This window comes from Podarcis liolepis (assembly GCF_965112155.1).
Source record: "Podarcis liolepis genome assembly, chromosome: 9".
In the NCBI taxonomy this organism is placed as follows: Eukaryota; Metazoa; Chordata; class Lepidosauria; order Squamata; family Lacertidae; genus Podarcis; species Podarcis liolepis.
The window spans coordinates 40,494,744-40,507,552 of NC_139564.1; the positions used below are offsets into that span (position 1 = coordinate 40,494,744).

General features: G+C 41.0%; 1 protein-coding gene and 1 long non-coding RNA gene across 2 annotated transcripts; one reads left to right on the top strand and one right to left on the bottom strand.

Annotated features, from left to right (window-relative positions):
* The first annotated feature begins 2,963 nt into the window (after positions 1-2,963).
* On the top strand, positions 2,964-12,761 carry FGB (fibrinogen beta chain). Its single transcript, XM_083520192.1, has 9 exons — positions 2,964-3,120; positions 3,340-3,357; positions 5,125-5,331; positions 6,443-6,626; positions 7,886-8,113; positions 9,201-9,314; positions 10,271-10,393; positions 11,236-11,521; positions 12,379-12,761. The coding sequence occupies exons 1-9, from the start codon at positions 3,016-3,018 to the stop codon at positions 12,605-12,607; spliced, it is 1,494 nt and encodes a 497-aa protein (XP_083376318.1). The 5' UTR covers positions 2,964-3,015; the 3' UTR covers positions 12,608-12,761.
* Positions 3,183-4,572, bottom strand: LOC310714653. The gene is made up of 2 exons (XR_014529922.1): positions 3,495-4,572; positions 3,183-3,375 (listed from the first exon to the last, which is right to left on the bottom strand). It is a non-coding gene; the product is annotated as an uncharacterized lncRNA (long non-coding RNA).
* Positions 12,762-12,809: the final 48 nt, after the last annotated feature.

Here is a 12,809-nt window from a genome sequence, read left to right on the forward strand (position 1 = left end):
TCAAATTCCTTCCAAGAAGTTTCAAAAAACAAACAAATCCCAGATCGTATCAGATTATAGTTTCTTCCAAATATTTTTAAAGCTAACTATTTTGGATATGGACAGAAGTCTTTTAAATTGTTTGTTTATTTGTTTGATGAGTCCCACTTTTCTGGAGAGCTTTCAGAGGTTTTTTTAATTGTTTCGTTCAAGTTCCATGCTAAATTTCACAACAGGGTTAACTCAGCTGATGAAAATAAACAGGAAGCATCCCACACATTAATCTTTAAAAGTGTGTGTGTGTGTGTGTGTGTGTGTGTGCTTGCTTGCTTCCAGCATATTGTCATGATGTATTCTCACTTACGAGAAACTACTACAAATATTTGTTGTCTTCAGACTACAATTTGAGAGGGTCAGAGAGAGATTTCATGTTTGCACTGCTGTTTTAAAAGACAGAGTAGGTTTGCAACCCTGCTTGGGGGGAAAGGACATTTCTAAATAAGTTAACAACCAGTAAAGAGCCCCCTCTTGCACAAACACAGTGGCTTATCTGTGGCCTACTCATAGAATTCTGCAGAGCTGCACACAACATATCATTTGATCTGAGAGTCACTAACTAGTGGCCTTGGCTTATCAGTCAAAGCAGGGCATTGCACCATGACTGAACAAACCAACAAGGCAAACAATGCAGTTTAGGGTCTCTGTTCTCCACTGTCCAAATATATAGGTAAATAAGAGGAAAGCCTAGGAAAAGGAAAATGTCAGCCAACATTTTCTTGTTTTAAGAAAAACTCTTTACCTCCACCTCTTGAGCTAGAAGAATCTGCTACACATTCTCTCTCAATAGAATGAATTACTGTACCTTCCAATAATTGCTAAGATGGTTGTTTTCCTGCCTCATCAAAAAAAGAAAAAGCAACGTACTTCATAACAATTCAAGGAAATGAACATACTGTGTCACCTATTTGCCATATTTGAACAACAAGGACATGCAAAGAGAGGTTCTTGGTGTTGCCCTAAAATTGTGTAATTTCCATCCCATGGATATTCAAGGCTTGAACATAATCATTTTCAAGAAGTGCTGGGAGACATTTTTATTTGTTCTGGCTTTTAATGGCTATAGCCAGAGTTAATGGTGGTGGTTTTTATTTGCATTAGTGGGAGCGGGGTTAGGTGGATTTGTGGGACATTTGTATTCACTGCTCCATTTCCACATACTCCTAGGCTGAGACAAGCCAATAAATAATAGGTAAATATGTTCAGGAATGGGTGTCCCAAAGTCTGAGCTTCAACAACTCTGGTCCTGGGAGTAAGTCCTACTGAACTCTCAGTGAGAGTTCCAAGAATAGCACAATTTTGAATGTCTATACATTTGCTAAATAGTGTTAAATATCTCCAGATAGTCAAGTTTTCGGCTATATACACACTTCTGTTTTTATCCTGTGTGCTCCAACTGCTGTTCTGGGAAGCGGTATTTACATGACATTATGACATAAGAAGAGCCTGCTGGATCAGACCAATGACCCATCTAGTCCAGCAAACTAGATGCCTTTGGGAAGCTTGCAAACAGGATTTGAGCTCAAGAGCACTCTTCTGAAGTTCCCCACAGCTGTTATTCTATCAACTGGTATTCTAGCAACTACAGTTGTATCTTGGATCCTGAACGCCTTGTGAGTCAAACGTTTTGGCTCCAGAACGCCACAAACCAGGAAGTGAGTATTCTGGTTTGTTCTTTGGAACCCGACTGTCCGACACAGCTTCTGGTTGGCTGCAGGGGCTTTCTGCAGCCAATCAGAAGCCGCGCCTTGGTTTCCGAATGCTTTGGAAATTGAACGGACTTCGGAACGGATTCCGTTCGACTTCCAAGGTACGACTATGCTCATGGATATTTCTGGGGGCTTAGAGTTACCGCTGGCAGTTCTTTCACTAATAGTAGTCAATATTAGGCCCCAAAGTATGTCCACTGGTAGGCCAGAGACCATCTCTGTATGTTTGTTGGACCCCAGGATCAGACTTCCTGAAGCTGGCATAACTTACATAGAAGCTACCACCTGCAGAGTCAGACCATCAGTACATCTGGCTCATCTGCGCTGCCTGGCAATGGCTCTCCAAGGTTTAAGGCAGGAGTATTTCCCACCCTTTCCTGGAGATACTAGGATCTTCACCATGCAAGGCCGATGCTATACCATTGAGCTATGGCCATTCTCCAAGTAGAGCCATGTCAGGAAAAAAAGAAATAAGTCACACACGTATCTCCTGTGTTGGCTGGAGATTAAAGATTTGTGTTGGCTTAAAGATTTGCACAAGCTCTTCTCATTGTGTAAGCATTCAAAGCTGCTGATCTGTTGCACAGTGAGACTTAAGGTTGAAGGATAAATTGCACTTTTTAAAATGGAGATGATGTGGCTTAGGATGGGCAGCATGCAATGCCATTTGAAGACCAGGTTAGCATTTCAAAGTATGAAAAACCACAGTAAGGGTATGTAAAATTACAGTAACAGACTTGAAACTACACGTGAGTAAAGGAAAGACCAACTACATAGGAATTAATGGGGCATAGTCACAACAAATAACTCTCCCTATTGATTTCAACGGGACTTAAAGGATGACATTTAACTTTCTTTAGATCTGAGACAATGTAGTTATACATAGCTTTGGGTCAGGGTTGCTGAGACCTGAAGAGCGAAAAGGAGACGAAGGAACAAGACTATCAAGACCCTGATTACAGTTGCAAACACTGCTAGTCTGTTTTCTTTACCCAATTTCTTATGACTACAACATTTTTAATTTCCGCAAATGAACAGGGCTATATTTAAATGACACCTATTTGTCCTCCATTGAAGATGGTACATAGCAGAAGATGTTGCTCAACTGGAGACTTTGTCCAGGCACAAACTGAACATTTAGGTTAAATATTAACAGTGTGTGGGACGGCAGACCTGTCGTTAACCGGCTAAGATACTTCAGGTTGCTTCATTTATATATGATCACTGACTTGCTTTCTCTGATTTTACAGAGGGGAGGAAAGCTGCTAAGATGCTCACGCAATCCAAAATCATGAAACTACTGTTGCTGTTTCTCCTTTCTGTTGTCGTCGTCGTTAAATCCCAGGCTGCTGTTGACTATGATGATGAAGAGGAGGTTAGAATATAAAGGTTTTTTAAAAAATAATAATAATCATGTGTTCGCATTTTTGGTTTAGATTTCAGAAAATAGAGGCAAAACCTAATACCATTTTATTTGCATTAAGGAAATAATAATTTGCAAATTAAACATGTAAGAAAAAAGGGTTGAATTCTTGAGTTATGTGTAATTAATGCTGATCCTTTTCCCTTCTTTCTTCCCTTTTCCTTTATATAGGTAACAACCGCAGCTCCGGTAAGACCGAGTTTTCTTCTTAATTAAAGAAAAACAAACCACATAATGGTTACAATTATGGATTCCGTTCCAGAAACTTATATATTTGCTTATAATTTGCTGTCAAATAATTGTGTGTGTGAAAAAAATGCACTTACCTCCAATTTAAGAATTTATTTAATATTGCCATTCCAGAGACATTTATCATTCATGTCTTGAAATAAAGCTGGCGGGTGGGGTGAGGAAAGCCTGCTGGTCCTCATGGGATTATTCAGGTATAATTTGACTGTTTCCACGTAAGATACTGAAAAGGACATGATACCATCAGGGGGAAGAAAATTTCTCTAACATGACAATTCAATAGCACATGAACTTTGTCTATGGGAACACTGTCACCTTTTGTGAATTCAGTTAATCTTTTGAATGAAGTTCAATGGGTAATTGTTTGTATTGTAATATATTATCTCATTTTATCTTAAAATTGATTTTTGCCTTCCATTGCTTTTGGGTTTATTTTTTCTCAGGTTTTGTTCATTTCATTGGGATGTTAGGTTAGGAATATCTAAGGAACACTAGCCCTATTCCTTATGCATCTTTATGTATTTTTAAGCACAAAAAATCATAATTGTTAGGACCAAACTGCACATTTCAATGCAATTTTTTTTAGTTTAAAAATGTGCTGGGAAGGATGCATTTGCAAGCAAAGAATAAATAGGCAGGCATTTCTCTATCTGCTGTTATTCTCCAGATCACATGCTAAGTGATTTCCCCATCCCCTAATGGGTTTCAAAAGAATGTCAAATATATTGAAGAATTTACTTGCCTCCAACCACAGATTTCTGCATACAGTTTTATTCTGAGCTTCCTTGATGACCCCTGTGCCCCCTGCTCCAGTCCAAAATACTAGAGTAGGCCTGGTTTGTTCATAATACCAACCCATGGTTTATTAAACCAGGACTTAGTATTACACATAAACCCTGCCCAGTGCTTAACTGTGCTTTATTCGCTGCCAACAAACCACAATCTAAAACCATGGCTTGTTGTTGGCTTACAAACCTTAGTTTGTTTTAACTATGACTTAGCGTTACATGTGAACCTACCAGCTTTATTTATTCAATTTCCATCCTGCCATTCCTGCCAAAGGAGCCCAGATGGAACACGACAAAGCAGCAAAACAGTACAGGTTAAAGAAAAATAAGTAAAATAGATGAAAACATTTTAAACCACTAAGAACATCTGCAATGTTATAAGGAGTATGTAAAAATGGACTGTTAACAGATGAGAATATACAGTTATTACATATTAAGACAAAAGTTTAAGATAAAAACAAAGAGGGAAAGGATTTGCTGAATTAACTTACTGAACTGGAATACAAAAAAGGGAGGTGTGAGGAGGTCAGGGAAACAAGTGAATGAAAGACAAGATATGGAAAGATTGATTTGTTTTTAATTGTTTTTACTTTTTTCGTATTTTGTACTCTCTTTTTTCTTTTTTTATTCTTTCTTCTTTTTTCTTTTTCTTATTATTACTATTGTAACTTCTTTTTTATTTCTGAAACTTTAATAAATATCTTATATATATAAAAAAAGAACATCTCTAAAACCCTTAAAAATACGCAGCCCTGGCCCCACCCCAAACTATACAGGAGAGAGCAGCTGGAAAATGAACAAAACTGTGGAGGAATAAATACTTTGGTAGATGCATGATGTATTCTTTTTATAATGTAAATTGTTTGCAGATTATAACAGTAACAGGATTATTTATCCTCCCACTGCCGTCGGTGAACAGGTTGACGGCGATGGAGTAGATGCACGAGGTCACAGGCCACTGAACAAAAAACGGGAGCCATATCCAACTCTCCGCCCAGCTCCTCTTCCTCCCAGTAGTGGCTTTAGATATCGGGCTCGTCCAACCAAACCACCTGCGGCTGGCCGAAAAAGAGAGCAGGTTGCATTCCCTGACCATGGAGGCTGCAAACATATGTCGGAAGAGCTGGTAGGTTTATGTGCATTACTACTGTGGTGGGACAATAATTCTTAAGAGCAAGTAGTAGGTTTCATCCTGTTTGATAAGGCTACCTCTTGGAAGCACTTCGGTGGGAAAGTATATGTGCTTATCAGTCCATTTCTTGTTGGTTTGCTTTGGGCTGTAATCCTGATATTTCAAAAATTACAAACATGCACTGCTGGGGAGCTTGCATCAGAGCTACTTTGCCGGGTCTGTAGTGAAACATCTGTGTGGCCATCAGGTATTTATATGGCAGCTGCTTTTAAACAATAGCTATTTTAATAGCTTAAGAACTCATCTTGTTTACACATCATAACACAGACATACTATTCTTTGTCTCTCCCAATTACTAGCCATCTGTTATGACAAAACCAGTTACAAATGTGTGGCTAGCCAATTAATTGATATGTTAGCACCTACTTTGTATGCACGATCCGTATATGCTTGAAATTCTGTGGAGGTAACCTTCTTGAAGGGACGTGGGTGGTGCTGTGGGTTAAACCACAGAGCCTAGGACTAGCCGATCAGTAGGTCAGTGGTTCGAATCCCCGCAACAGGGTGAGCTCCCATTGCTCAGTCCCTGCTCCTGCCAACCTAGCAGTTCAAAAGCATGTCAAAGTGCAAGTATATAAATAGTTACCACTCTGGTGGGAAGGTAAATGGCGTTTCTGTGCGCTGCTCTGGTTTGCCAGAAGCGGCTTAGTTATGCTGGCCACATGACCTAGAAGCTGTACGTCGGCTCCCTCAGCCAATAAAGCAAGATGAGCGCTGCAACCCCAGAATCGGCCACAACTGGACCTAATGGTCAGGGGTCCCTTTACCTTTACCTTTACCTTTACCCTTCTTGTGATTCAATTCCATATCACTCATGGTCATGTATGAATTAAGCAATCAGATAGACAGGGCCAATTATGTGTCTCTCTCTTTTTCACCCATTCAGAACTCCATGCACACCCAAGCACTATGGGATGGCATCGCTACTTGCATAAATTTTTTTAAAAGCATGCACATTGAATTTAAAAAAATGTACTTAATGTCATGTTAACTCTAACCTACTGCCTTCAGCTGCATTGTGTTTGTGTGCGCGCACTTTTTAAAGGGAGTCTTATGCCCAACTGGATGTGAGCTGCGGACTGCGCTGCTGAAACAGGAAAGGACGGTGAAGCCAACTGTGCAGGATCTAACAGACAAAGTGCAGAAGCTAGAGCAGTCCACTTCAACTATATATTCTTATACCCATCTGCTGGATGAGAGGCTAGCAAAGAAACAGAAACAAGTACTAGGTAAACCCTGCTATTGTCATTTATCACATGCTGCAAATCAATACATAGGCAAAACTGCCTCGCTCTGGGTATCCTGAAAGGCTTCTTGAGAAGGATGAATGATAATAAAGACCACCAGAGGGCACATTCGTGACCACACTTAAAAATGTTTTAGTTCCTACCTTTATGTATTAGTTGTATTTTTGTAATTGGGTGTCTCAAGGTGACTTACACAACAAAAATAGAAAAAAGCAGAGACATTAAAATCAGACATAAAAATAGCTAATAATAATAATAATAATAATAATAATAATAATAATAATAATAATACCACTCTGGGCAGTTTCCAACAGAACACTAAAATACAATGACCTATTAAACATTAAAAGCTTCCCTCTTAAACGTAAACACTGCTGTCTATCTTGAATAGACTTATTTTGGGATTGGAATGTACGAGCCATGTGTGAAAATGACACATTTAGCAGTATGGCAGTTTGATCATATCAGCCAGCCATTAATTTCCAATCAGGGTAATAATTCCTGACTTGCATGCTGGACCAGACAGGCAGATGTCATCTACAAACATCTGAAGTGCTTGTCCAGGAGATAAATCAGAAGTCAAATCTTGATCATGGCTTATAACATATTAGTATTTATTATTTCTATTGTACCCTCCATATATATGTGGCTAAGTCCTACTCCTCCTGCCTACCTAGCAGTTCGAAAGCACGTCAAAGTGCAAGCAGATAAATAGGTACCGCTCCGTCGGGAAGGTAAACGGCGTTTCCATGTACTGCTCTGGTTCACCAGAAGTGGTTTAGTCATGCTGGCCACATGACCCAGAAGCTGTCCGCCGGCTCCCTTGGCCAATAAAGCAAGATGAGTGCCGCAACCCCAGAGTCGTCTGTGACTGGACTTAACTGTCAGGGGTCCCTTTACCTTTAAGTCCCACTCAGAGTAGATCCATTGAAATTAATGAACCTAAATTAGGCATGTCCATTAACTTCAGTGGGTCTACTCTGAGTAGGATGTGTTATTAACACTGATGCTGTTTTACAAAGAATGAGAGGTCAGTTCTCTGCCTCAAGGTGCTTCCAATCTAAAGAAATACACAAAGGATGCAGCAGAGGAATGTGAGGGCAGTGGGAGTCAGTGTCGGATTACTACCCTATTGGGTGAAAAAAGTCTACTATGGTCTATGTACTGACACAATAAATGCTCTTTTATTCTGTTAGCAGATTTTTTTAAAAAAAGTATACATGAATTTGGTTTTTTTTCAGATAACCAGAATGTAATTTCTCAATACAACAAGGAGGTTGAGGAGCACTACACTTTCATCAAAGATAACCTAGACAACAACATCCCAACTAACCTGCGACTTCTTCGTTCAGTTGTGGATAGTTTGCAAAAGAAAATACAAGAGCTGCAAAAAACTGTCACTTCTCAGTTGCAAGACTGTCGCGCTCCCTGTACAGTTTCATGCAATATACCTGTGGTGTCGGGCAAAGGTAATCTCTCTCTTCCCTGACTTGTCTTGCTCCGCAGTTTGACAGATGCACAGGCAGCCTTGAGGGTGCCACCGGCACATTCACAGAGACCCTTACACCACACTGTCATCTCCAATGAGGCATCTCTTGTGACCACCAAATAATGAGCAGGGCAATCTGACCCCCAGCTACAGCTTCTGTGTCCATTGTGGCTGGTGATGGTCTGGCTCAGGGGTCTGCAACCTTTAAGACAAAAAGAGCCACTTGGACCCGTTTCCGAAGAGGAAAAAAAATTGGGAGCCGCAAAACCGGGAAAGTGACGTCGGGACGGTGCGTGACTAACGCACGCACCGCCCCCATGCAACGTCACAACCAGTACAGCGCCCGCCACAGTGGGGAGTGTGGGGGCACACAATGCGCCTCCTCCCCTCGCTAATATCCGCCCCGGAGCCGCGGCAAAGGTGTAAAAGAGCCACATGCGGCTCCGGAGCCGCGGGTTGCAGACCCCTGGTCTGGCTACAGCAGCCCTGTAACTTCATCCCAAGATCTATGACAGTGACAGGGAATGTGTGGTCCTCCAGTTGTTGTTGGATTCTCAGATCCCACCATCCCTGACCAGCATGGTCAGGGATGATGGAAGCTGTAGTCCAGCAATGTCTGGAGAGCATCAGGTTCCACATTCTTGTCCTGAGGCCAACTTGCCTGCTGTTCTCCTCTCCTTTCTTCCCAAATGGTTGATGGCCCTCGTGGTAATTGGTTCACTGACATGCTGGCTTAAGCTAATGAAAATCTCTTATTACCTCATTCTACTGAGGGAACCTTGTATTTTAACAAAACGGGTGGAGGAAAGACTTTTCACATCAGTAGGATCCCCAAAAGTATTGGGTGTGGACCCTAAACACAAAGGGATGTGAGTGAGACAGTACAGGTACAGTATTCTTTCCTTCCTTTCATCCTCTCGATTTAATTCATCCTTTAGAAAGTAAGTGGGAGGCAGTAAACAATTTTATGCCTGTATGTAATTGGTTCTACTAATACCAAGCTATTGGGGGAGGGAAAGATTTTTGTAGCTTGCTCAGCAATATATATCATGGCTTTCTGATTGCAGAGTGCGAAGACATAATTCGAAAAGGAGGTGAAACATCTGAGATGTATCTCGTCCAACCAGATCCTTTTTTCAAACCATACAGAGTTTATTGCGACATGAAAACAGACAATGGAGGTGAGTTGGGCCAGTGCCTCACAGGAGTTCCTTGCTGATTTCCAGGACCCCTTGCCCCTCCCCACCTGTGCTGTTCCTGCTTGATCATCTGCCCCTTCCAGGATGCAAACAGAGATAAGAGCAAGGTGAAGGAGGCAGTGGTGTGGATTGGTCCCAGAGGGAGAGAACAAATCCAAGTGACAGTGGCAAGGAGAGAGGGGAGGCTATTCAGGGAGAAGACTCACTGAAGCTGCCCATTTGAAGCTGCTACTGTGTTGAGTAAAGAGAACCGAAAGAGTGGCAAAGAAATTTGCACCAACTGTATTGCACCTGCAGCTTTTGCGTTAACAAGAAAACAGTTACAGCCTGTCAACTTAACTTTGAAATTAAGTATTTGGTAGTTAAGCATGATGCACATTCTCTCAAACTACGGCCGGAATTCAATTCTGAGAAGATTCCCTATCCCACCCCCAGTAGCCTATGTGTTATGGATACTATCACATCAAAGTTTAGCACTTTGAAATATCATGTGCCACCCTTGATGTGATGATATATTTTTAGAGCATAGTTGCATATTTTGGTATTAAATATCCTGCCCATCTCGAGATGGGCAAGGTAAAAATCTCAGGTTATAATCCAGAGAGTGGGCATCTGACCCCATGAGAAATCAGTTGCTAAAATCTCATTATTTCTAGCAGGTATCGTTCTGTTACACAAGCAATGATCCACTGACAAGTTCTGCTATTGAAATGATATGAGAATGTCCAAATAGACTGTGCATGTTCTTTAGACAAATGTGCAGCTATTTATTTTACTGAAGTCCTCTATATATGAGTACATTCAGACACACTGAGACAGAAATTACTGAGGCCATATTGATGATACACAAAAATGACCTGTGCCAGCATATTTCTTCTTCTTCTTTCCTTCGTTTTGGTTAATGACTGGTGATTTTTGCATCCTTTTACATTTTCCAGGCTGGCTTCTTATTCAAAACCGCCAAGATGGCAGTGTTAACTTTGGAAGACCATGGGATTCCTATAAAAAAGGATTTGGAAATGTTGCATCCAGTGGTGGAAAGAACTATTGTGACACCCCTGGTAAGAATCTTGACTCTGAGCAGCTTCTTATTAATGAACTATTATCAGCTGCTTTGGCTGGTGAAGAATGTGAGAGGACATACTGCAACTTGGGAGTTGCATCATTTCTTAGTGGTAGACCATCTGCTTTGTATGTGGAAGGTTTCAAGTTCATTCTCCAGCTTCTCTGGGTAGGGTTGGGGGAGTCCCCTGCCAAAAACCCTGGACAGATGCTGCCAGTCAGTGTAGACAGCACTGAGCAAAGTGGGTCAATAGTTCCACTCGATATAAGGCATCTTCCTCTGTACTTGCAGCCACATGGATCAAGTGGCTGTGTTAATTAATGCCTTCATCATTACAACATTTCTCAAAGTTGAGTCTCCAGCTGTTATTGGACTACAACTCCCATCATCCCTAGCTAGCAGGACCAGGGATGATGGGAGTTGTAGTCCAACAACAACTGGAGACCCAGGTTTGATAAACACTGCCGCCTTAATGCCTGCCACTTTTGACTACCTTTGCTTCCTTTTTGTATCGATGCATAAAGTTTGCACAGCAAAACAGTGTCAAGAAGTGTTTTCTGTAGCTGTCTTAACAGTCTCTGAACTTTCCTCTTACATAAATCAATAAAAGACTGTTGGTTGCATTGGGGAGATTAGAAGAGCAGGGATAAGCAAGATTTCTTTGTTTCTATTGTTAAAAAAAAATGACATATGGTTTTAACTCACTGTCCAGCTAGGTGTTCTCATAATTCTTGGAACTGCCTGGTTTGGTTCAGGTTTAACAGATTTAGGACAAAGAATAGATTCCTTAAAACCCCTTCTGAAGATTGCTTTAGCCAATGTGTTTTCATTATACCACAGGTGAATATTGGCTCGGAAATGACAAAATCAGCCAGCTTACCAAAATGGGACCCACTGAGCTTTTAATCGAACTGGAAGACTGGAATGGTGATAAGGTTAAAGCACACTATGGAGGATTCAGCATTCAGGGGGAAGCAAACAAGTATCAGCTCTCAGTTAGTAACTACAGGGGCACAGCTGGAAACGCCTTGTTAGAAGGAGCGTCGCAGCTGTATGGCGAAAACCGAACAATGACAATCCACAATAGCATGTTCTTCAGCACTTTCGACAGAGACAATGATGGCTGGTATGTGTATGCATTTGCACTTGGTTTGCTACTGTACTCTGGCACACACCTTTGGGTATGACCAGAGATGACTTGCTTCCTTTGCAACTCTTAATGTTGCACGGCTGCAACCTGTTAGGCTGGCATAGTTTATTACCATTGCAATAAATGAACACCGATGGCTGATGGGCGCACAGATACATCTGTCAGGCTTTTTTTGGGGGGGGGGTTGTTTCTAATTCAGGGAGAGCTACTTTTGAGTAGACATGTATAGGATCATGCTGTCAGGCTGGAACAGATTATAAAAAGTACCCTAGTGTTAAGAGTTATAAGCTATATACAGTGGTACCTTGGGTTACATACGCTTCAGGTTACATACGCTTCAGGTTACAGACTCCGCTAACCCAGAAATAGTCCCTCGGGTTAAGAACTTTGCTTCAGGATGAGAACAGAAATCATGCTTGCGGCACAGCGGCAGCAGGAGGCCCCATTAGCTAAAGTGGTGCTTCAGGTTAAGAACAGTTTCAGGTTAAGAACAGACCTCCAGAACGAATTAAGTTCTTAACCCAAGGTACCACTGTAATTTATATAAGTCATCATTCGGAGAACCATGGGATGATCTCCTGGTTGATTAACAGAGATTACTTTGTCCAAGGAAAATACAGCTATTACTGGGTGCACAAGTACATTTATTATGGTTGTAATTATCATTACTATTATTAATTTAAATGTATTACCCACCCTTCACCAGGGCACTTTAAAATTCAGAACTGAAAACAGTTAATAACATAAATTAATATATGTTGGTTTTGAAGATTATGCATTTGCTTTTTTATTGGTGCATGTAAAATACACCCTTTGTATATTTCACCCCGCAGGGCAAATCCAGACCCAAAGAAACAGTGTTCCAAAGAAGACGGTGGTGGTTGGTGGTACAATCGTTGCCATTCCGCCAATCCAAATGGCAGATACTACTGGGGTGGGCATTATACCTCAGAAATGGCAAAACACGGAACAGATGATGGCATGGTATGGATGAATTGGAAAGGGTCCTGGCATTCACTGAAGAAAGCCAGCATGAAGATTAGACCAATCATCCAAGAATAGTGATTGTTATTTAAATAAACAGTGGCAATTTTTTTGTGCTCATATCTGTTTCATGATATATTTGAGCCTAACTGCATTAAAACATTAACCGGCAAACACATGTTTATGTTGGTTAAATGCACTGTGAATAAAAGCAGAAGTGTTATACAGGCAAGTCGCATCTTACACTTATTTTACTTATGTGATCACAGCTTTGTGCAGA